At 35.2% G+C, this 27,059-nt stretch overlaps 1 protein-coding gene across 1 annotated transcript in view; it reads left to right on the top strand.

Moving 5' to 3' along the window:
- CNBD1 (cyclic nucleotide binding domain containing 1) overlaps positions 1-27,059 on the top strand; it is a 363,708-nt gene that overhangs the window by 268,662 nt on the left and 67,987 nt on the right. The window contains exons 9-10 of the mRNA XM_040992868.1: positions 7,257-7,366; positions 8,304-8,454. Coding sequence (XP_040848802.1) covers positions 7,257-7,366; positions 8,304-8,454 — 261 coding nt within the window. The remainder of the gene's footprint in view (positions 1-7,256; positions 7,367-8,303; positions 8,455-27,059) is intronic.

Below are 27,059 nucleotides of genomic sequence, written 5' to 3'. Positions count from 1 at the left end.
AAGCAGCGTAAAATGCTTTTACCTTGTTAGAAAAATGTTATTGGACAAAAGGAATATACTTGTAAGAATAAAACTATAACCAGAATTTTGTAACCACAGGAAAAATAGATTTTTGTGCAGGAGCCTAAATGCTAAATGAATTAAGTTATGGAAAGTTAGTACACTCTTCAACTTCATTATTTATGCGTTATTAAACAAATATGACTTGATTGAAAAAATGATTGGCAAGAATGAAACAAAATTAAAAGGGTTTGGACTAATAAATCAGGAAATAAAAATTCTATGTAGCCTGTAAGTGTTCACCTTATGAACAGACTGGTAACAAAAGTAATGTGTATGAGCATCCATATTATATTTTATGTTCTTATATGTCAAAAATTCTTGCTGTTTTAAAACAAAATTGTCTCTCTTTTATCGTTTGAGTAATTGCATTATTTTAAAGGCATATGAGTAAAATAAATACAATTTATAACTTCTACTTTGAAAGCTTCTTAGTATTCTAAGATTATTGACATATTCCAAATAAAGTCCTGATCTCAAGCCACATGTCCCCCCAAATTAGTGTCTGATATTTGTCATGCTTGACCCTCCTATAGATATTATTTTAATTTCAAATGCAAAAATAATTTAAAATTATTTTTAGTTAACATCACTTAATTCTCTTATGCTTCACTAACTTTTCACTATTTCCCCAAGGTAACAATATTTCAAGGTTTTTAAGGAGCACGGTCGTATTTTGTGGATGATAAAAGTATATGATAATTGCCTAAATCATTTAGATTTTATTTATGCATCTTTTAAAGCCTGAGAGAGAGAGAGAGAGTCAGAGTCTCTTTAAATCTTCCACTTTTTCATTCAGTGGTATACTTATGGACTTAGAGTTTACCCAAGCACACGCCAGAGGCCTGGAGCTCCATTAGATTCTCTCATACTGATAACGGAGGGGATTCACGTATTTGAGCCACCTCCTGTTGTGTCTGAAGTGCACATTACAGGAAGCTGGACTGGACACAGAATGGGAAGTTGAACCAGGAAATTCAGATACAGAATGTGGAGATCACATTGGTATATCGACCCTGCACCCACCCTTGCTTCCACTTCACTAGTAAAGGCAAAAAAATTCAATCTTCATACTTTGAAAAATAACATTGGTAACAGCTCCATTAGAAATTTTACTGAAAATATTTCTAAGACTACTTTCAGTGGTTTCTGTAAAACCAAATTTGTTTTATATGTCTTGGAGGATAAACTTTCAATACTTAACATGAATATAGTATCTGTGTGAGAATCATATACAAGTATTTTTTTTATTGAAGTAATTTCCTTTTTGATTTGAATTTTATTTACTACTAGTATTTGCTTTTGTGATAACAGTTTAATTTAAATCTTTGTTCTGTTAGTGTGGCATATCACATAGATTGACTTTGTCATATGGAGTAATTCTCAGATGGGTGTATGTTCCTTTCACTGTTCTCTTGAATCCGGTGTTCTGGGAGCTTGCTAATGGTTTTTGAGTATATATTTATCAGGGAGAGTGATCTACATTTTGCTTGTTTTAGCTTGCTTGCTTTTTTTATTTGATTTTTTTTTCTTTTGTACTATTTCCTTGGTTTTGCTATGTATTTGAGTTTCCAATAATCTAGTTTTGTTTATTACTGATTTTTACTTTTCCTTCTTTATGGTTGATGTCATCAGCAAAATTCAGTTTAATTTCGAAATGTGAAACTTAGCATAGAAATAAATGTCAGGAACCAATTGCAGCCTGAGAAGTTGTGTTTGGGAAGTGAAGAAGTGAATGTGAAAGGAAAAGAGTAAGGAAAAGCTCCTGGGGAAAATCTGGGAGATGGATGGGGTTTCTTGTAAAATGATAGAGTGTGTGTGTGTGTGTGTGTGTGTGTGTGTGTGTGTGTGTGTTGGGACAGGTGTTTGTGTGTGTGTTGGGGCGGGTGTGTGTGTGTTGGGGCAGGTGTGGTTGGGTGGACAGGTGGGCGTGCATGATTCAAGTTCTATGCTTATTTATTGACATTGTCTAGATTTTCTATATATATTATTGAAAATGAGGTACTGAGATATCTACTGTGTGGCTGTCTAATACTACCTGAGTTCTGAGAAAGTTTGCTAAGTATATTAAGATGCCCAGATATTGAGCAGATATGCACTTAATAATTTTTATTTCACTCTGGTAATCTGATGGCTTGACGATTATATAGGACTTAGTGTTTTGTGGCAAGTTTTATTTTTTTTGGGGGGGGGGCTTCTTTTTCTGATGTACATCTGGCTACCTCTGCTCCACTTTGTTTACAATTCACATAAAATGTTTTTCCATGCTTTCAAATTCAGCCTTACATGTGCTTTTAAATCTAAAACAAAAAAATTTATAGAGCACATGCCAATGAATGCCTCAAAGTTAACAGGTAATTTAAAAAATTTGAGCATTCCATGTGTTTGAATTGTGAAATTCAGTCAATTTACAGTGTAAGTCTATCCAGAATGATTTTTGTTGGCATTTTTTAAATTGTTATATGTGTTTTGTGTAGTTTTCAATTCTTTCCCTTTCTCTTCTGTGTCATTTTTTTGCATTTAATGTATTTTTCCTGGATCGATTATTAGAACTGTGTTAAGTTAGGTTTAAAGCAAAGCCACTTCATGCTCCTCCCTGCCATAAAACGCACAAACATGGTCAGTCCTAGATTAAAATCCATGTACTGATGGAAAGAATGTGCAGTCTACAACGGTCAGATAAAAGGCTTTGTGCATATCTGTTAGGTCAATTTAGTTCCATTGTTTCTTTTTTGATTTTCTGTCACTTTGGTCTGCCCATTGGAGAAAGTACACTGTTTAATTCTCCCATTGCTATTGTTTTGGATGTCTATATCCTCAGATCCATTAACATTTGTTATAACCAGGTGCCCTAGTACTGGATGCATATTCATGTACTGCAGTCATATAATCATATGTTCCTGTTGAATTGATCCTTTAAACATTACCTAGATTCTTTCTTTGTCTATTTTAACATTTTTTGTGTTAAAGTTTATGTGATATTAAGAAATATCATGCAATTAAGCATTCTGTAAACATTTTGAAGTGTTCTTACACAATAAATGATCAATAAACCAAATTGGAAAATCATTTCTTTGAAATAGTTATTATAAATGTATAATTTTAGAAAATTATTGACACTGTCTTTGACACATATTCTACTGTTAAATAGTTGATTTACATTTCACTCTTTGCTCTATCAATAAACATTAAATTTATATGTGATGATTTTTTAAATTGCATATTCATTTTATTAGAGAGATGTTCATTTTTTTTTTATTCAGTGACAAGTACTTATATAAGAATATTATACCTTGGGACCAGTGCCATGGCCTAGTGGCTAGAGTCCTCACCTTGAACGCACTGGGATCCCATATGGGCTCCGATTCTAATCCCGACAGCTCCACTTCCCATCCAGCTCCCGGCTTGTGTCCTGGGAAAGCAGTTGAGGATGGCCCAAAGCTTTGGGACCCTGCACCTGCGTGGGAGACCTGCAAGAAGTTCCTGGTTCCCGGCTTCAGATTGGCACAGTACTGGCCGTTGCGCTCACTTGGGGAGTGAATCATCGGATGGAAGATCTTCCTTCTGTCTCTCCTCCTCTCTGTATATCTGACTTTGTAATAAGTAAATAAATCTTTAAAAAAATAGTATAACTTTAAAAACTATAGGACAGAAAACTATTTTTTTTTTTAACTTCTATTTCTTCAAGAGGCAGAAAAAAAGAGATCCCAACAGAGTATGCTTTCATTCCTTACTTCACGTCCCATATTATCACGATGACTGGGGTGGTACTTGGCTGCAGATAGGGATCTCCTGCATGGGTGACAGAAACCCTGTTTCTTGAAGCAAACTACTGACTCCCACTGTCTGCAGAATCAGTCTGCATCATAGCCGGAAGCTGAGGTCAGGATCTGGACCTGAATATTGAACTTAGGAACCTCAACGTGGGATATATCTGTCTTAGCCATAAGGTATTTTTATGTGCCAAAAAAATTTATACATACACATACACTCACACATTGTGCAGGTGGAAATGGTTAATCAATGCTTCATTTTATCATTTTTTTCTATTTCAGAAGTTTTTCTAACTGTAAATGGCATCTATACTTATCTTCATATAAGTATATGTTCTTTTTTTTATCTATTTTATTTTTCTCTTGTTTTTTTTTTTAAAGATTTATTTTTATTATTTTTTTATTGGAAAGGCGGATATACAGAGAGGAGAGACAGAGAGGAAGATCTTCCGTCCGATGATTCACTCCCCAAGTGAGCGCAACGGGCCGATACTATGCCGATCCAAAGCCAGGAGCCTCTTCTGGGTCCCCCACGCGGGTGCAGGTTCCCAAAGCCCTGGGCCGTCCTCAACTGCTTTCTCGGGCCACAGGCAGGGAGCTGGAAGGGAAGCGGGGCTGCCGGGATTAGAACTGACGCCCATATGGGATCCCGGGCGTGCTAGGCGAGGACCTTTAACCACTTGCGCCACCGCGCCGGGCCCTAAGTATATGTTCTTAATAATGTATTTTTTATTAATTATATTGCATTATGTGACACAGTTTCATACCCTCCCACCATACTGGATTCCTCCACCTTGTTGCAGTATTGTAGTTCAAATTCAGTCAAGATTCTTTCATTGCAAGCATACACGAAGCATAGAGTCCAGCATCTCATTGTCCAGATAAATTCATCGGTTTATTAGGGAGACCATCTCTGGTCTGAAGGTAGAGCTGGCAGAATATCATCCTGATCAACTAAAAGTCCCAAGAAAAATTTACAACATTATGGAATTAATTGACATGGTATTGAGTAATTAATATGTTAAAAAATGCAAGTTCTTAACTACATGCGGTGACTACTTCATTGACATTTCAATTTTAGTTTATATACAGCCAGCTTCTATATACCTTTAAATGGCAATAGGTTATTATTCAGCTGTCTTGTGTCTATTTTCATTATAGTATTTAATAATGTATTTAGTATTGGTAAAAGTAATGTTACTACTTCCTATTGTTACCTGAATCAACCCTTAACAGAGATATTCCAGGAAATGTAAACCTTTTCTAACCAAGTTCTTGCTTGACAATATTTTAGAAGCACTCTAAATATATGCATAAGGAACATATATCCAGAACAATTTCTCCAAAGAGAAAATAGTTCTAACACATCACTAATTCATACTATTGTTTAAGCTATTTTCTCTGTAGTACTGTAGCTTTATAAGAACTAATGCCCATCCAGCTATAGTGCATGTCTCTGCTTGAAGTTATCTAAGCATTATCCATTATCAGATACAGACTTGTTCCAAAACTGTGTGTTGTTGTATTACTCTAATGGACTGGGGCTTATCTTAATTAAGGGTAGGTCTGTAAACGATTTTTATAATCACTAATTTCCATTTAAACAGAGAGTCTAACTGCATGAATGCTGATGTTAATAGACAGTAGAAGAAAATACCTTTCTTATCAAGATTCCTTGTAACTGACCTAAAAAAAAGAGAATAGATTTTATTAGATTTGTAGGTATTCCTTAGCACATAATAGATGAGAAAAATTAACAGAACAGTATTTTCTGTTGTTTCTGTGTTTTTGCTTCATTTTTATTTGCATTTAAATTATTAATACTTAAACACGCTATTATGCTTTTTATTATTTGACATTAATATTTTTATCATTTGTTATATATTTACATGAGAAATATTTGAAAAAGCTTTTGAAAGATTTTTAGTTTTCTACTTTCTGAAATTATATGAGATGTGTTTCAAAAATTGATATAAACTGAAAGGAACAAAGTAGAAAATTAATTTTTTAAAAAAATTGTTTATTTATTTATTGTTAATAGCATTGTATTATGTGATACAGTTTTATAGGTGCTTGGATTTCCCCCACTCCTCCCACAACCCTCCCCCCATGGGGCAAAACCACAGTTCAAGTTCAGTTGAGATTCCTTCATTGCAAGCACACACCCAGCATTGAGTCCAGCATCTATTTGTCTTTTACTTCCCATGTTTAAGTTAAATTTTGTTGATAATCTAAATATTTTGTTGATTGATAGTTTCTTTTTTGATTTTTTAGTGAATAAGGGGTAATAACAGAAATTAATTTTTAGTATGCTTTAGTCTGAAGGTATACTTGCAGGTTTGGAATAATAACAACATAGTTTTTCATCAACATGTGATGGGATGGAGCAGGCATCATACTAAGTGCTTTGTTGGGCTTAGGCAGCACATTAGGGTTGAGAAACAGACTTCTGTTTTTGCCATTTTAAGCATAAAACTGTTTTAACACCATAGAGGTTATGTAATTTAGTTATGGTTGGCTAGTAAGTGGCAGAAAGAATTTTTTCAAATTATCTTTTTATTATTGTTTTATGAAACAGTTCCATAGGCTCTGGGATTTCCCATCCCCCTCCCCAAATTCCCTTCTTCCCCCAATGGCCCACTCCTCTAGTACTGCAATGGGTGGTCCTTCACCAACATATGTAGCATACGTAGCATATGTCCTTCACAAACAGTCATATGTCCATCATGCTACTATTGAAGTATTTCCCAACATTGTAGGCATGGACAGCTTTGGAGAGTCCAGCATCCACTATAAGGCTATTTTCAACTTTTTCACTGGGAGTTTGCCTTTGGTTTGGACGCATACTGACATACTGTACTTTGTCTCCACATCTGAATACTACACTTGTGTAATACATCCCCTTAAATACAGAGCCTCGCAGAATGTTTTTATTATTTTGTTTAGATATATCCACTTTGAAAGTCTGAATCTTAGAGAGAAGAGAGATAGAGAGGGTGAGATGGTGTCAGAAAGAGAGATAGCGAAAAGGAGAGAGTCTATCGGTTTTACTCCCCCAATGATCACAAGGGCCAGCACTGAACCAAGCAGAAGCCAGGATCTGAAGCATCTTCTGGATCTCCATTGTGAATGTTAGTAGCCCAAATGCTTGGCTGTCATCGTCTACTGGATCATAGTGAAGCAACCAGGACATAACTGGTGCTGACATGGGATGCTGGCATCACTCGCACCAGCTGTGCCAGCAAGGCCTCAAGGCTGGCCCCAGTGTTTTTATCTTATACCAATTTATTATCATCTATGCAACAAAATTCCTTAAGAAATAGTTATGAATAGAAAATAAAATATGTCAGCCTTTATAGATGTAATATCAAAACTAATTTCCTACTGAAGAAGATGTATGACATAATGAATTCTTGTTTTCAGTAATAGTGGAAAGCGGTGATGTAATTTCTTTCGTGGCTTTCATTAATTCCGGATATTGCAACATCTATAGAAGCATTATAGGACTTGTGAAACTACAAACAAACAAAGTGGTAAGCATAAATTTCTTAAGAACAATTGACGTTTCAGAGTGCTTAACATTCTGATTCAACACAGAAATGCAAGATAAAATCATAAGGTACTTCTTAAAGCATATCAGGTTGACTAAGATGAAAGTTACCATATGATCCAGCAGTTGCAGTCAAGATACTCAAAAGTAATGAAACATATATCTACACAAAATCAAAAAGCAGAAAAAAGAAGGCCTGTATGTTTCAGTATTACTAAGCATATATTTTTATCTGAACTTTGTTTTGTATCTGTCAAATTAATGGTTAAGAATATTACACTACCAAGGTTTGATGTTCTGTGAATATTTTACAATTTACAATTTACTGTTTCTGAGTGAAACAGAAATTTTCCATTTGATTCCTGCCCATGCCTGTATTTCCACTGAAGTAAAGTCTTTTTACTTTTCACCTGTTATTTGCTTTAATTACTAGAACATTAATGAAATATATGTAATCTCAAAAACTGAAAAAATATAAAGAAAGAATGAAAGACTAGAAGAGCAGAGGAGGGAAGGTAAGAGAGAAGGAGCAGCAGAGAAAAGGAAGGGGATAATTCTGTATTAGAATTATATCTCTGAACCCTATTGTGTTCATTATCTTTGCATTAATTTAGTACCATAAAAATAAATTATTAGAAAGGCATTTTAGATATTTATAAATGATGATGTAATAACACATGCAGGAAAATAGACGCATCTTAAATTTATCACATTGGATAAAATTGTTAAACTCATAATGTAACAATTTACTTTATATAATTCCATTTTTATAAAATCATGAAAACTTTATATAGTGATAGGAATATATATATATAGGAACATATATATATACATAGATATATATAACTAATATATAGTGATAGGAAAGTTAGAACTAATAGAATGAAAGTCACTGTGTTAAGTATCTCTATCTGCTACAGAAAAAAAGTCCAAAACTTGTTTATATGGGCAGACTGAAGGAGAAGGAGTCCTTTGGCGAGATTAGTGTTCTTCTTCAAGAGCCTTTCCCATGCACCATCATTACGGGAAAAGAGGTTGAGATGGCAATTATTGAAGATAAGGACATATTTGGTAAGTAGATATGTGACTTAACTATTCATCATCCTACTGGTTTAAATTTTTGAAAAGTTTGGAGTTATATTATAAGCAGTCACCTGTCACCATTAGTCGAATTTAACCGTGCTGTTTGAAAAACACAAAGCAATATTTTGAATGACTTTGATTTGATAACACTAAGATATCTCTGCTCATTCCCAAATCATTATTAATAGTAACACTCCCTGGCTATCTGGGACATCTTCTTACTTTTATCTCTAATGTTAGTATTACCTTTATGTTTTTGGTTCGGGTCAAATGCTAGCCTGAATGTACAGTCCCAAGTAAGTATATATGAAATTCTATGTCTTGGCAGTATTTAAGCATTTGTCTGAAATTTTATACTTGCAGCAATAATGTAATAATTGCTAGTCATATGTATGCATTTCTCACTTGAAAACGTCCAAGTTTTTACAAATTATACAAACTGATAAGAGGAAAATTGCACTGTGGATCCTTCTATGTAAATTTCACACTTTATGATTCAGAGTTCTCCAGAGAAATAGAACCAACAGAATATATGCAAATAAATAAATAATAAATTCATAATGGGAATTGACTCAAGTGATTCATACAGTCCCAGAACACACTTTTAACAAACTAGAGGACCAGCACAGCTGGTTCCATGAATCACTTCAATTGGAAGATCTGATCAAAGGGAAACTAATGGTGTGCTTGCCCAGTTTGGGGCTGACAATTTGCAAACATAGATTGAGGTTGGGAAGGGTGTTTATGTACATTCCAGAGTCTGAAGACCCATGGACTAGCAGTACAGATACAAAAGGTTAAGAGTATATGGCTGTTCCAGCTCAGTGACTGATTGATTTTTATTGCTGCTTTTGACATTCCTCAGCCTTGTCATTTTATGATTAGAAGTGGTTTGTTTACCTTACCATTGATGGGTTATGACTGAGTGACTTTGTCTGTTTGAACTCTGGCGAGGTCCAGATGGTTAGGCAATGTCACAACAAATGTGCTACTAGTGGTATCATAAATGAGAAGAAGTGATGACTTGATCAAAACTGAAAGAGGGGCAGGTGTTGTAACCTAATGGTTCTAAGGTGTGGATTTTGACTTGGAATGCTCAAATCCTATGTGACAGTGACTAGTCTGTCTTAATACCCTGTGACTTAAAAAATTTAACCTGAAGACAAAAATGATAAACCAGAAAAATAAACATGAATGACACTCAAACTATTGGATCTTGCTACCCAGGACTAATATTGACTGTATATTATATTAGCCTTAGGAACAACTGTTCAACTTTGATTCAATCTATTATGCCATAAATTCAAATAAATGAAGTCATCATTTTACAACAGACTCATCAACCATAGTGTTTAAATGACTTCATTGCTTTAATTTATCAAGTGAACTTAAAAAGTAAGTTTGTCAGATCTGTCATGGTAGCCTAGTGGCTAAAGTCCTTGCCTTACATGAGCTAGAATGACATATGAGCGCCAGCTGTGTCCCAGCTGCTCCACTTTCCATCCAGCTCCCTGCCTGGGAAAGCAGTGGACAGGAATCCAAAGTCTTGGAACCCTACACCTTCACAGGAGACCGGAGTAATCTCCTGGTTCCTGGCTTGCGATCGATCCATTCAACTCTGGCCATTGCAGCCACCTGAGGAGTGAACCAGTGTGTGGAAGATCTTTCTCCCTGTATCTCCTTCTCTCTGTATATCTTCTTTCTGAATAATAAAAATAAAAATCTTTAAAAAAAAATAAGTTCATCTTGGTGTGAAAACATATTGATACCCATATATCATTTTCATACCATTGATCTCCATAAAGTTTTGAGGATTGTTTGTATGAATTTCAAAATTGTTTTGCACCAAAATTTATCCTTAAATTCCATTTCAGTACATTTTCTGGATTATCCTCACATCCAACAGTTACTTTTGCAAACAGTTTTGTGGCACATACCGGTATTTTAGTCAACAACAGACCTCACAGAGATAGATCTTCATGTTCCTCAATAATGTTGCAGTGGTTTTATTCTATCAGGTTTGCCCTTGGCTGAATTGCATAAGTATATATTTCCAAAATGGCTGTTCAGAGCCAGGAACAAGGCACTTCCTCCTGGTCTGCTCCCTTGTGGGAAGCAAAGACCCAGGTATCTGGGCAATCATCCATGGTTTCCCATTCCAGCAGGGATCAGGAATGAAAGTGAGCAGCTGGAACCCAATGTACCACTTCTGGGGAAGACTTCCGAGTGGCTTCACTTTCTCCACTGCATCATTATGCTGGTCCCCAACTACAACTCTTATTCGTGAAATTTCATTCAGTCATCCATGACTGAAAAATATGAATTAATTGATAGATAATAACTTGTCTTTCCTCAAAGTAAAATTCCTGTTCCACACAGACATTGGTACAAATAAACTGAATTCTGTGCTTATTAGAAGTTAATAATAGATATAGTAGGTATTTCAGGCATATATATTCTTTTGTTTACTTCTTAAAACTTTATGTGAAGGAAGAATTTATTTATTATGTATGGATTTTAAAAGCATAGTCAATCATTTCACCTTACAAATTTTCCCTCCCCCATTCCTCTCCTCTTCTCTCTGATTACCTTTTCATTTTTACGGTGGCATATTTTGCAATTTACTTTATAGTCCCAGGCCTAAACTTCCATTATATAAAGAATTTAACAAGTAGTAAATAGAAAAACAACTGTTCCTCAGGGACATGGACAGGGACTACCAACAGTAATCAAACCTCAAAATATTACATATTTTTGTACTCTGCGTAATAGTTACCATCAATAAGCAAACCATATGATGATTATTCCTTAGGAGTTGGCTTATTTCATTTAGCATAATGTTGTCCGGTTTCATCTATTTTGTTGCAAGACAGGATTTCATTGTTTTTTAATGGATGAGTGGTATTCTACCTGGTATGTACACCACATTTCTTCATCCATTCATTAGCTGATTGACATCTGCGTTCATCCCATAACTTAGCTATTGTGAGTTGAACTGCTATAAACATGAGTGTGCGATGTGTTATTATCCAAAAGACCTTTTCGACACATTTTACTTAAGGGTGAGGATTTTTTATTATTATTTTTTTTTTCTTGCCAAATTTCTACTTAGCAGTGCTAACCAAAAGAATTTAAGCTTTTTAGTAATTTGCCAGAGGAAACATGCTCCCTTTGCATTTTTATTTCAGATTTTTCTTTGGCCTTACTGTAGAAATATTGATGTAAACATGTATTTGCAAGATAAAAATTAGAATGACACAAATTTTGAAATGACTAAAAGATTTTCTTTTCCCTATAGCTTCTCTTATTGATTATTAAGACATGCTAGGATAAAAAATCCAAGTTAACTTGAATGGTATTTTGTTTTCTTAGTAAAGCTTTGAATGAGTAGAAAAAAAAACTTGTAGCATATAACTGTTTCTCAGGTATTAGGTTCCATTGGGTATCTCATAAACATATGAAAAATTGTTTTGTGAATGAGAAACAGCTAAGCATGCTGAACATCTAAGTACCATTATAATGAAATTCTTACTTCAGGAACTTAACTGTATCTTATAAAATATCTTACATTACAATTTTATAAGTATGATTTTTTAATATATCAAGAAAATAGAAAATTAATCATAAATGTGTGGACTGAGACTATTTGATGACATACATATTTTGCAGTTTTTCCTTTGTAAGATGAAGTGTTTTTTTTTTTTTAGATAAATTGTTTGTCCCCCCAAATATTAGAATGTCAGGTTGTGGATTTTGGAATGTTAGAGCTGATTTTAACATTTTGTCAGGGGAAAAAAAGAGTTAATTTCTTCAACTTCATCAGTTTGTTCACTTACAAAAGTTCTTTCTATGCCCTTTGCAAACTCGATATGACGATTCTAAGATCACTAGTAAATCACAAATTTGCTATAAACTGCTATATATTTTCAATTGCAACCTTAATACATCTAGCCTGATAATAAGAAAATATCTAAATTAATATTTGACTATAAGTTTTTTGGGACTGATACATGCCTATGTTAGTCTTCTGTTGTTACGTAACAAATTGTCATAAATGTAGTGTCTTAAAACAGTACTTACCACACAGTTTGTGTGACAAATCATTGAGTGGACAATTTTCCATTGGGTTCTATTCTGAGGACTCAGCGGAAATGAAAACTGTTCTCCCGGTTTGGGAGAAGACTTCACTTTCAAATTCACTCAAGTTGTAAGCAGTTTCTTGCAGTGTGTCGAACTGATGTCCTGTTTTCTTAGTACTTGTCATGTAGGGGTCACTCTTGGACAACAAATGCTACTCCACCAACAAAATCTTCTTAGCCATGAAGAACCTCTTCCATTGGATCTGTTTCATATTTTAAATTTTTGACGACTTTCTTCTATAGTTGTTAAAATAAAAGTTGGCTTTTAAAGGACCTTTGTGATTAGTACAGCCTATGTAGAGCACCCCCTACTTTTATGTTAACTGCTTAGTATCCTTAATTAGCTCTACAAAATCACTCTGCTGTGTAATGTAACAATTACTAGAGCAATACCAAGGACCTAGTGGCTCCTTGGGAACCCTGATTCCTTACGGTTCCAATGCCACAGGCCAGTTGGTGAGGGCGTGTGGAATACACTTTATGATCTTGTCCTCCATTTTTCAGCTTTCCATGTGAGGTTTCCTTTCTTTTGCTAAGGAGTTTACAAGGATGTTAGAGAGAACTGATTGTCCATGCAGTAACAAAGGGAGTGAAAAATGCTCTCTTGACTATTACATTATAAATTGCCTTCTCATTTTATGCATTTAAGAATTGACTCAAGCTAAACCCTTCCAAGTGAAACACCTTCAAAGTGTTTTCAATATCTTTCATTATCATGTGGGGTCATTTTAACGATAATTCATTAATAGGTTAGTATGTTTTCCTTCCTATGCTTCTCAGAATAATTTTGTATTTTCTTCACTTAGGTAGTTCATTGTCACCTTATTGCTTGCCTAGTCTTACCCTGCTCATTCATACTTCTCAAAAGTTGAGATAATAACTACTACAATGATAATTTTTGAGAATGCATATGAAGCTCTCAAGGTAGAAGAAAGAAAAGCCCTTTCTTCCAATTCAGATAATAAAGAGAGGTTTATTATCAAGCTTGCCACTGCATCCCCCAGGGACAGTATAGGGAGACACAGAGAAGAGCTCCTTAGAGAAATTCTCTTCATACACTCTCTATTAATTTTTATCTTCAACTTTGTGTGAGAGGTATACTTCCATGTGTGAGTGGTAGACTTGAAGATTTATTTTCTGTATGTGCTAAATTTGAAAAATTCATGCCACGTGGGAAATGTATTGCCTGAGTTCTAAGCAGAGTCTCTCACTGCATCATTTTGGAATAGTCAGTACATGCCAAGCACTATTCTATGTACTTGCGAGTTTCATTGCAGAACAGTGCTCAGAACAAGTCTGTGCGACATTGAAGATCTTTGTTTTATGTATCAAGAGATTAGATTATAGAGAAGTTAAGTGAAAACGATACTTTCCAGCCAACCACCACGTAAAGGCTCATCTCCATTTGACTCAGTGCAGTAAGAATATACATCCTGGAGAACCATCAGTTGTCTCAGTAGCAGGTAATTGCAAGACTCTGTTGGAGGGTTTAGAGTTTGTTTATATGACTTTCGTGATGGTCTAAGGAGATGGGAGATTTGTGATATACTAAATCATGTCAATGCTATATATATATCTATGTATGTATCAATGTCAATGTTACATATATATATCATGTATGAGTACTGACAGGAGGGAATATATGTCTTATATAATTGATTATGATCTGCTGTGTGCTTTTTTGTCAAGAAACTTTTTTTAAGGATTTTATAGCTGATCTTTGTGTGTTTTTAGACAAAAGTATGAAATGGCTTTGCTTGCCTCATTGCAAAGCAATCATGAAGTTTCTTTGAAGTTTAAATTCTTTGCAAATTCTCCAGTAAATGAATTGTGTGTCTAAGCTGTGCCATCCAGTCCAATTTACAAATGTCAGATATTACTCGGTTTCTCTTTTGTTTTATCTAGTGATTTGGTTAACATGATTGAGTTATTAAGGGGTAGAACTGTGGATCAAACTCAGTCTGGCTCCAAGTTCTCTACTATATTGACTATGGTTTACTAAAAACTGATAACTGTAATTAAATTTTATCTCTTGTGCCTGTGTAGTTATTCAGTCTCATATTTTCTCTGTAATCATATAAACTGGATTACATTTAGACTAAGTAATATCAAGCAATGATCTTCAGTGTTCATGTGCATTTAATATGGAGCCATCCTTTTTTTCAGTTGAGGTATTAATGCACTTATATAGTTAACAAGTACTAAGACTTTTTTTTAAAAAGTTAAGAATTGGCTTTTTAGGTCAATTCTGCTATGTCCTGTTTTCTTTCCTGTGTTTGAAAAGAGTCAAAATATATATTTATACTGTCTTTTATAAAAAGTTACCTATATAATTACCCTTGTTGAAACTCTATTTTTTCATATGGAACCAAATTACTAAATACTGTCCTTTCTAGTCTGAAGGTCTTTCTGTTTCTCCGTAGAGCCACTTGCCTGGTGAAAATTTGTCTCAGTGATTATATATTTGGTTATGTCTTTGTTTCTCCTGCACTGTTGAAGAAAAGTTTTTACTTTTATAAGACACTGGATTATCATCTTCTTATTAAAATTTGCTTTACTTTAGCACTCTGAACACATCACCCATTGCCATTCATAATTTCCATGAGACTTTATTGACATATATTATTGAATTCCACTTGTGGATTATGAATGCTTTGAGAATTTATTTTTGTCTTTTGGCAGTTTAACGTGTTAAGTCATGGATGCATTTCATTTATTCCTAGAATTCACTGAGGATCTTGAATGTTTAGACTGATTCTTCCAAAGGATTTCAAGTTTTCAGCTGTCATTTCTTATCATTTGATAAACAGTAAATACTGTATAAGTACATAAATCCATTGATTATCAAGTACATTCCATAATTCTGAGTTTTTCTATTTTAGGTTGCCATTTGCAGTGTTTCTAATATGGAGTTCTTAGAAAAGTGAAAGAACCTATGATTTTAAGAAAATTTCTGCCATTTAAAATTAATCAAAAGATGGTAGTTCGTTGTTACATGATACTTTCAGAAATCAATAGCTTCTTTCATTCTCTGATGTTGTCAAATACCAATAATTATTAACATTTCTAAACTTGTGTGCAGTAAGTTGTTGATGGCATAAATGCAATCAGTTAACAGATCTTTTACTGTGAAATGGTAAGTTCGAAAAACCAGTATATTTTCTAATTTTTCCAGGCTTTTGACAACACAGTCAATTTTTATTTTAACCGTGTAAACTCCCTTTAAGTAAGTAAACATACATGATCATTTCTTTCTTTTTCTCCCTCCCTAATAATTCTGTTATTTTAATCTATTCTTAATTATGATTGCATATTTATCTTTTATCAGATTCTTTATTGTGATCAGTAGATCAGAAAGTTAAAACAGAACTGTAGGGCCTACTGTAGTAGTGTAGCAGCTAAAGTCCTCACCTTACACGCACTAGGATCTTTTATGGGCACCAGTTCTAATCCCTGCAACCCTGTTTACCATCCAGCTCCTTGCTTGTAGTCTAGGAAAGCAGATGGGGATGACCCAAGACCTTGGGACCTTGTAGTTTAAATCTACATGTAGACTTAGGTTGATCTATATTTATTTAAAAAAAGCATTTCACTACAATTAAACTTTCCTGAATGTGCTGATTAATGACTGCTGATATTTCTACTGACCTGGAATGATAAATGTACCACTGCCACCAGCCACACAGAAGATACTGAAATAGTTTACCTGACCAGGGATAATTTTATTTGAAATGTCACCAAGCAGAATCCATCCTGGTTTTGAGGCTTTTCCAAACAAAATGAAACAGAACAAAACAAACAAACAAACAAAACCACTTATTTTTGTTGAGAAAGCAGATCAAATTTACATAGAGAAGAAGAGACAGAAAAAAATTATCTGTCTTGTCTGCTGGTTCACTCCCCAAGTAGCCACAAAGGCCAGAGCTGAGGTGATCTAAAGGCAGAAGCCAAAAGCTTCTTCCAGGTCTCCCACATGGGGGCAGGGTTCCTAGGCTTGGGACCATTCTCTACTGTTTGCCCAGGCCACAAGCAGGAAGCTGGATGACAAGCAATGGAGACAGGAATTGGTGCCCACGTGGAATCCTGGCACAGGTAAGATGAGGATTTAGTTATTGAGCCGTCATGCTGAGCCAGTTTTGAAATTTTATCTCAAGAAAAGTTCATGAACCATGTCTTGTTTATCTGAACCTGAAACATTATGATAACAATGATTTGTGAAGTTTTATTATTTAATCAAAAGGCAGAGTGACAGACAATTTGGAATAGAGAGATATTTTATATCCATAAATTTGTTCCTCAAGTGTTACAGCAACCAGGGGGAGGCCAGCTTGAATACTAGAGGAAGTGAGTTCATGTTGGTTGTCCATAAAGGAAAAAAGCAAACAAGTATGTGAGCCATCATCTGCTGCTTCCCAACTGTATTAACAGGAAGCTGGATCAGAAGCCTGGAGTAGCCAGGCTTCAAACCAGCACTCTTAAAGGGGTCCCAGGTGTCCCAGGCAGGGGCCTTTTCTTTCAGGTACCTACCCCAGTTGGCTAAGTTTTAATCCTAAATATGTGCAAGTTTGATTCTTGAATCTTGTGTCTCAGATGCCTAAATCATAAATTTATTTTCAGCAAGGAATTTAGTGTATGGTTATTTACAGTTTCACTTAAGAAATGTTTTAAGCAAAAAATTCAGATGTTTCTACAAAAAATTCAGATATTATAGTAAATGTTAACAGAAATACTACAAACTGTGAGAGAGATCTTTGCTGTTTTGACGATAAAATCTTAATCAGATGTCAAGTTCAAACCCCAAACTTAGGGTTGATTTTTTTAATTGCATTTTTGGAACTTCTTTACATTTTTTTCCTTTGAAATGGAGAGAAAAGAAGAGAGACAAAAAGAGAGGGGGAGAAAGAAAGTGAAAGAAAGAAAAAGAGAGAGGGAGAGAGAAGAAAATCTTCCATCTTCTGGCTTACTCCCTTACTGACTTTAACAGCCACGGCTGGAAGAGGTCCAGGTCAGGAGCCAAGTAAGGTAGCAAGGACCCAAGGCCTTGAGCCACCACTTGCATCTTTGGGAGGTGCACATGAACAGAGCTGGATTCAGAAGCAAAGCCAGGGCTTTGCATACTTCAGTAAGTGGTGAGCGTATCCTGAGCAGCATGTTATCCCATAATACCATAATGTTCATTCTACAATTTTAGGTGCAGGCACTCTTTCACTGTATGGTAGTCTCCTTTCAAATGTGCACCTAAGGGTGGTCCTTGGCTCCCTGCTGCCCGTGTGGGAGACCCCAGTTGATTGCAGTTCTTGTAGTTTTATCCTGACTCTATCCTGACACATGGTAAGCGATTGAGGAGAGACCTAGTGGTTAGAAGGTCTTTCTTCTTCTATCTCTAGGCTTTTCTATATTTTGATTAGAATAAAAATAAGTAAATAAGTACCCAGGTGAAGTGAACTTTACCCAGTGTGTGAACTTTAGTCCTCAAACTTTTAGAGAGACCAGATTGTATACATATATGAATATATTATTTTTAGTTTGTCAACCCATATTTGCTGCTGTGTTTTAGCATTTTTATTGTAAAAATTTGCTTGTTACATAATGCTGCTCTTTTTTAGATGACTGACTCATGCTATGATTTCAGGTAATTCTAATCAAGATTTTGCAATATAGTATTTTTCCCTTTGATTTTTATATCATTTGACAAAACCACTCCCCTGATACAACTCACAATATAGTTTTGAAAAAGAAAATCAGAGTGTAGGCAATACTGCTCCCTATTAATATCTACATAATAATTATAGCCATTGTATAATATAATCACTGAAATAATTATTTGGCATATTATTATTGTGGTGAACATTTGCTTTGAACTTCATCTTGTACTGTGCCATGATTTCCTGGAATATTTCTAAAAATCACATCATGCTTTATTACTAAACATTGACTCATTCAATTTTTAGAATTTGGATTTACTTGAATAAAATGTATCTTCTAAGAATTATGATCAAAATCATTGCTTTTTATCACAGTTGTACATAAACAATAGAAGTATTACATTTATGATGTAGTTACTGAAGCCAAAATTTTAATACAAACATATTTAATAAGGCAACTATTACTGAAAATTTCATTTTTTATTGCCAAGTTTTGCTTCCTCAAAAGGACACTAGACTGATGGGTGTTGCATAACAAAGAAGGGATTGAGGCTGACCAGTCTTTCTTTTCTTTTTCTAAGCATGAATTAGGTTAACTTCTCTAACCTCCCTTCTAATTTGTTTGAAGCCAACTTGCTCTTAATGGAATAAAGGGAATTTATTATTGCCAAACCATAAAAGATACAATCTTCCATGATCTCATTCACAGTCTGGGAGTGAATTGCTTCCAACAGCCAAATCTCATGATGGTGGGATCCTGAGTTCTGGGATTCTTCATTTGGATAGAAGTTACTAGAATAACAGCTTAGCCAGGAACATCTGTATCAGAATTTGTGTAAATGAAAAATAAGCGTGTGTTGAATTAGGCAACCAAGATTTGATTTGTTTGTTATAGCAACTAGCAAGTAGTTCCTTGAGTCATAAAACTGGCAAAACTGCAAGACTTTCTGAGGTGTTCTTAAAAAGTAATGATTTCCTATTTAGGACATAAAGTGAGTATACTTTTCATAATTATTCTTTTCCTTCTTAACATTTATTACTCTCCTCTCAAAATGAAATCCAAGATGCATTTAGATATGAAAAGAGGAACATTTTAGAAATATATTAAATATACTTAAGAATATATTTAGTAAACTTATTCAAAATGGCCATCTTTTACGAACACATAGAATCCATTATAAGTAAGCCCTTGTATTTAGTGAAAACAGTAGAGATATCAGTCTTTTTTTTGAATGCTCTATAATAAAGACTTAATCACATAAAATCTGAAAGAAAAAAACTAAATGCTTTACAAACTTCAACATCAAAATTTCCCTCTTACTTTTAAAACGCTTTCATATATTAAACCTCACAGTAGTGCTTATACTTGCCTTATACTTGAAGTTAAATTTGACTTACTATTACTGAGTTCTACTGTATAGAGACTTTGAATTCTCCTGTTACTTTCCTCATCTACAGGTAAAAGATACTTTTCTAAAAAAAATTCATTTTATGACACAGTTCCATAGGTTCTGGGATTCCTCCAAGCCTTCCTCACATATTGATTTCCTCCATATTATTGCAGCAGTACAGCAAATAAACAGTCACAATTCCATCATTGTGGGCATGGGCCATGCAGAGTCTAACATATTATTGTCCAGATAAATTCAGTAGTTTCATTTGGAGACCATCCTTGATCTGAAAGTAAATCTGGCAGAATATCATCCCCTCCAATGAAAAGCCACAACACAAATTCAACAACAGGAAGAAACATGGAAATTTACAACATCATGAAGTCAACTGACATGGCACTGAGTGACCAGTGTGTTAGAAAATGCAAGTGCTTAACCACATCCTGTGCCTACTTCATTGACCTCTTAATTTTAGTTTATACATAACTGACTGCTATAAACCTTAAAATGGTTATAGGGTACTATTCAGCTGTCTCATATCTTTTTTTCTTCATATCTATATATTCAGCTGCTTATAGTATTCAAGTATGACTTTTACTGAAATTTGTGAGTTTTAGGATAGTTCAAGCAGGCTTATAACTCTAACAAGCCATATGTTAATAATTGAGGAGCAGCGTAGTTTTAGGAGGGGTGTGCAGAGAAAGCTTCAACATCTAAGTGAGGAATAACTGATCTTTGTGTCCTACCTAGTTAGGGATATGGGCGTCCAAGCTGACTTTTTCTTGTCTGTTCTAAGCTTTTCTTATTGGTCTCTCTCTGTCTATCTGATCCAATTTTGGGGGGCTCTGGAGTGACCCTGATGGTCATTGCAAGAGAGGGTGGGGAGCCAAAATTGGAGCTAAGTAAGGACCAGAGAAGGATCCCTTGTGAATCTTTTCTTAGATCTAGAATGTAATAAAATGCTGATAAGAAACAGTCATTTCCAAGAGAACTGTAGTTTGTGCTGTAAACTTGTAGTTACCATTTAAGTTTGTGTTGGTTAAAATGCTAGGAAATTATGAAACACTAAGTTTCATAATATCAAATGAGAGCAATTGTGACATCATTGCGGCTACTTAAAGTCTACTAGATTATATTTTGTGCTACTCTTTCTGCCAGATATCTTTGATAGCATATAATTTGTGTTTTGCTTTGTTTTGCCAGTAGCTTTCTTCAGAAAAGAAGGAAAATATGTGTTAGCTTATTTCAAGGTCATCTTATTGGTATACATTAATAAAACAAATAATTTTGCTAGGAGTTTTTAATTTTATAAATATTCGTTTCAAATACTGAAGAATGAAATACAATATTATAATTTCATGTGAATAATTGCATTATTTACAGTTTTTTATTATTTGAAGTTTATTACTCTATGGAAATATTTGCTCTTGGGCATATTAAATTACTTGTCTTTAGTTTGATTTTTTTATAAGTTTTTTATTTGATTTCATTAGGCATTGAACTGTTATAAAAAATCATGCCATCTAGCAAAGAGTTCCATTTTGAATTGTATTTGAAACTTTGTGATTTGTGATACTCATTTGCCCAACCTAAAGGATGAGATTGTGAATGGCCGAATTCTTTTGGATGAAGTTTCTATTGTGACATAATAGGCTGGGGACACATGTTAATTTATGCTATAGAAGCAGAAAGCTGGAAACCCATAATCATACAGTAATATTGATGAAGGAGATATGTACCAGACTTTCCACATGAGCACATTGTTGCAACAGTATAAATATTATCAGACAGAGGGAATTACGCCAGATTCTGAAAGAGTAAAATATCTAAAGATAAGTTAACAAATATTCATGCAAAGAATCCAAGAGATTTAGAGCTCAGTTATATAGAGAATGCAAACTTTGTTTTGGAGCTTTAAAGTGAATGATGATCAAGTGAAGTTAATAGAATATGCGTATTCAGATGGCAAAACAGAGACAATAGATAAAGGAATTAACTGGGGATTATAATTAGGAAGCAGCTGTGGTAAATGATTTGAACGAAAAGGAAACTAGGAAAATTGTTATATGGAAAATCAGTAGAGTCATGCCCAGAATTTTCAGACACAATACCGACCTAGAAAAACAAAATAGAAAATGGTAGTTGCTAAATACTGGTGATATAGGTGCCAACTACATTCCTTACTGATAGCCAACATCCAAAATAAAAGATAAGTGTAGGAGGTCATCCCTGGATCTTTGTGTGCATAGTCTGTGTGGGAAGTCATAGGCACTAGGCACACCGCTTTCCTGGGGGAGCCGTTGACAAATGGTTTTGGCTAACCAAGACCTCAGCCTAACCTATTCACTGATATGCAGGCAAAAGCAGTGCGGTGCACCACAGGCTCTGTTCTCTCTCCTTTGATGAGCTATGCTGGGACTTCCTTGATATGCAACTGTACGTAGTCAAATGTGACCCACAGCCTATCTACCATCCACACATAGTGAACATGACCTAAGGCATCCCTTTAAGGCTATGTATTGTACGTGATTCATAGCTTACCTGCCTGTGACCTGAAAGCATAGCTGCCAGCCATGTGCGTTGCATGTGTACTGTGACTTGACTGAAGGATTCAGAGATAGACATTTCCTTACGGCCAATTACAGTGATGCTGTTGGGTAAGAGGACTGTTGGGAAACACCCTTCTGCCATCCCCTTTCCTAGTCTAATAAGTTTGTGCTTGCTTTACAATAAATGGAAATGCTCAATAAAACTGTCTCTGGTGGTTGTTGAGAATGAACAACGCCATTGCTTCGCTCCCTTCATGGTTTTGGGGACCTACCGGCAAGAAAACCCCTAAGAGGAGGGGTCCTGATCTTTCCAGATGGAAAGGGTTATTGTCATCTATTTAGAATAGACAACTAAAGGAAAAAGTATTTATCCTAAATACTTGCAATTGCGAACTGAATAAGAGTGGCCAAATTCATTTGTTCCTCAGTCACTCAACAGATATTTTTGAGTAGTTATGTTATCCAGGTATTCTTCCTAAGGAAATGACACTTAAAAATAATCTTGGCTTCCCTAGTTCATGATCTAATGAGACATGGAACCAATAGAACACAATAAAACAAGGACACGAAACTTAGTGAATATTTTTAATTAGTGGGAAACAAAAACCTTGAAGTGAATGCTCAACTATTGGCTGCCTAGATCATGTCTTCAGCTGAGAGTCCCTTTTTCTCCCTGACAAAGAGACATTTGAGATGGCTTGCATGTTGAGAAAAAACCAGCCTGTGAAGGTCTAGAAATAAGTGTTACAAGCTGAAGAAAGTGCAGACAAATATTTTGAGGAAGGAAAGGATATTCCATGATCATTAGAAATAGATCAGAAAGGTGTAGAAAAGGCAGATCATGGTCCATTTCCCTAGCTATTGTAGGTGCATCGTTATGTTCAGTGTTTAAGAGATCAGTATTGGGAGGATCAAGGTGGCAGAATAGGGTAAGAACATATTTAAACAGACAGAAAGATGTTAGCCAGTGTGAAGCAGAGAGGGCACACTCCAGGAAACAGGAGAGGACAGAACAGCAGCAGAGGGGTACTGGATACCAAGAGATACAGGAAGAAAGCAGACACAATGGTATGGTGTTGCAGTCACCAATATCCCAGCAATGTTCAGCAAGTGGTGATCTGAATTGCACGGGCAGCCGGAACTCCACCACCAACAAGGTGCAAAGGAACATTCACCTTGAGCGCAAGAGGTGAACCCAAAGAACTGCCCATCTTACTGGTCTGTTTGATTTGAGCAGGAACAGAGACAAAGCAACAGTTCCCAGATGGACAGTATGGGAATAGGGTGGATTTCATGGACCAGTCAGACTCCTAGAACAGAATTGGGCATCATTTTAAGGAGGAAAACGCTATGGGACAGGACTGTGCATGCACAGAACTGAGAGTGAACTGATTTCTGGCTCAGTGAACTGCATCAATGTAGCATCCTACAGGTTCCACCCTGTGGCCAGCAGATCAGGAACTATATTAGTGCCACATCAATCGCCATTTTTCACAGCGTGAAAAAGGCTTTAAGACAGTGAAGATAACAGTGAAATGTGCATGCACTGAGCTGGAAGTGAACTCACTGAGCTCAGTGCTTTGCAAGGGTCCCACAGGGAAAATAATACTGACTTTGGCATCGTACAGATCAAAATAGGTCTGTGCAACCCTCAGGACTACAATCCAACAGGTTCTGGCAAGATCAGCACCACCAAAAACCTAGCTGTATTGGACACCTAATTGGACTTCTAATCCTGGGAGAAAGATGGTTCAGACAACAATACAGCCTCAGCACAGTATCAAAGTATGTAAAGAGTTGTGAGCCAGAAGCTGGGGCTATAGAGACCATAGTGGATATCTAACATGGTAACCTAGACCTGGAACTTGCTGGAGATAGTGGCACAACTGACTGCAAACCATGTACAAACTGCAATAAGTAAAATTGAAGTGTAGGTCTGGGAGTGACAGAGCTTAGAAATCTCCCCTGAGAAGAATCTGATAACCAGAACTACAATGATGAAGAGCAGCAACAAGAAGAGACAAAGGCACAGTGAATATTAGTGAAGACTTCCCTGAAATGGAGCAAAATCCTTTGCCAACCTAAGAATTAACTGAGAAAGACATCAAGAAATTGAGGGATGCAGAGTTCAAAACACTTGTTGTAAAGCATCTTATCAACAAGGGGAAGCATGTAATGCAATCGTTCAAGGAATTTAAGTAATATGTTATACAGGAAAAAGCAATGAATTAAAGGAAAGCTGATATAACAGAACTTAAAAATAAAGTTGAACAAATTAAAAGTACAGTGGAGAGTCTCCAAAATATAATGAAGGAGGCAGATAACAGAATCTCAAAATTAGAAGGAGGAAACAAACAAAAAAGCTGGAAGCAGAGCTGGATCAGTGTAAGGATATTCAAGAATTGAAAGACACTCTTAAAATCCCGAATATGAGAGTTATGGGAGTCCCAGAAGTTATAGAAAGAAGAACTGGGATTAAAGATGTATCCAATGAAATAATAACGGAACGTTTCCCTACTCTAGAGAAAGAATTGGGAAACAACTTCCAGGAGGGGCACAGAACTTCCAACAGGCTTAACCAAAAGCGATCTTCACCAAGACACATGATCATCAGGCTCTCTTTGATTGAAAATAAGAAAAAGATCCTTAAATGTGCCTGTGAAAAAAATCAACTGACAAATAGAGGAATGCCAATTAAACTCACAGGAGACGTTTTACAGGAAGCTACAGGCAAGAAGAGAATGTAGCGACATATTCCAGATTCTAAAAGCAAAAAATTGTTGGCCTAGGATAACGTACCCAACAAAATTATCCTTTCTCTTTGAAAATGAAATAAAATTCTTCTACAGTAAAGAAAAGTCAAAAGAACATGTCTTTTCCAAACCTGCCCTACAAATGATAATTAAGAATGTTCTCTCGACAGAGAAAAGGAATAGTGCCCAGCAAAACCAAAGGTAGATATGAAGAACAAGGAAAATAACAACAGAAGACTAAATCAATGAACAATCCATTGCTAAAATGACAATGGATTACCCAAATCCATATTAACTCTGAATGTAAATGGCTTGAACTGATGTATCAAATATCATAGATTAGTAGACTGGATTAAAAAAAATCTCACCAACAGGTTCAGTAAAAACTATATCTCACTAATTTTTATTTTAATTTTTTAGTTTCATCTATTCAAATCTCTCATTAAATTCTTCAGTGACTCGTAAATCACACAGTAGCATCATTTTCTTCAGGGAGGTACCTGAGTTTCTTTTATATTTCATTAGTCATTCAGTAGCATGTTATTTAACTTTATGGTATCGTTAATTTCTTTTTTCTTCCTGTGGTTGGTCTTGTCTTGCGGCTTTTCATTTAAGGGGTGTATAGTAACTGTGTCATGGTAGCTATCATATCCAGATGTGAGGATATAATACAGTGTGCATCTCTACTTTCAAATCAAAGATGAATTCCTAATGAACCTGTTAAATATATCTTGACAATATAGGATGCTGTGCTCTCTGCCATTGTCCATGCCCACAATGATGGATATATGACTATTTATGAATAACTATACTATAGTAATAATATAGGAGAAATCACTAATGGGAGTGTGTTGGGGAGGGAGTAAATCTCAGGGCTATGGAACTGTATCATAAAATGATGATGATGATGATGTTAATAATTATAGAAGTAATATTTAAAAAGTGATTATTACTGTTGTACATTGAATATGCATATTGAATAATCATATTGAGTATAGATAGTAAGTGGTCACTCTGTAAACCATAATTATGTATGACTATTATAAGTAAAATATCATTTTACAAACAAGGGATTTTAAAGGTCATCTTCCACCTGATCTGCATTATGCTCTCCCTCCTTCAAGATGCATATCATTGGATCCATTAGGTAGCAGACATCCTCTTTCATTATCAAACTCCTTTTCTCCTGCTCTTAACTTCTCATCAAGTTTATATATATATTCTTTGTGGGCATATGTCATACTGACTTTTCATTGAAAATTAAGCATGAATTCTTTGTGGAAAATATTAACTTTTTGAACAATTCAACATTATGCTCTATTACTTTACATTGTGACTATGAAATGTAGACATAATTTAGATATGAAGTTAATTTGCTTTAACAGATTACTTGCTGTGGACTGGGTGAACTGAACAATGTTTATTTTCTCATGATCTGAAGGATGGGAAGTAGAAGATCAAAGCATTCACAGATCTGGTGCCTGGGTGAGGGCATTCTTCCTAGGGCACACATCTGTTTTCTCGTATTTCTCACACAGCTGAGAGTAAAGAGAACGCGCTCTTAAAATTCCTTATGCAGAAACTAATCCTATTCTTCACTACTCCACTCTCATCATCTACCTAGTTTTCAAGGACTTACCTCCTAATACTAACACATATTTCAAAAATATATCAACTGGGGCCTAGCGGCTGAGGTCCTCGCCAGAATCCAATATGGGCGCCAGTTCTAATCCCGGAAGCTCCACTTCCTAAAAACAAACAAACAAACAATATAGATATATATCAACTGTGCTTCACGTAGTTGCTGGTTGACATATTTAATGGTCAGAGTTTGCATAAAGTAATTACTTTCTAACAATATCCTAATTGATGCAATGACGTATATTGACATGCTTGACACATATTTGGACATATGAGTATGTAGTTATTAAAGCTTACGTTAGATTAACAATGAAAATAAGCATATTGAAATTAATAATATAAGATGATGGCAATTGCTTTATGCCCATTAAATTTATTTTTGGCATTCTTAATCTTAGTCTCATGACAAATCCTAAGTTATGAATCCCATTATGTAGACAAGGAAGTCAGTTTTCATATGTCAGGTATAACTTGC

This window comes from Ochotona curzoniae, unplaced genomic scaffold (genome assembly GCF_017591425.1).
Source record: "Ochotona curzoniae isolate NIBS_2020 unplaced genomic scaffold, NIBS_Ocur_1.0 contig_1071, whole genome shotgun sequence".
Classification (NCBI taxonomy): domain Eukaryota; kingdom Metazoa; phylum Chordata; class Mammalia; order Lagomorpha; family Ochotonidae; genus Ochotona; species Ochotona curzoniae.
Note: the sequence above shows the minus strand (reverse complement) of the source record. Positions and strands in the feature narration are given on the sequence as shown.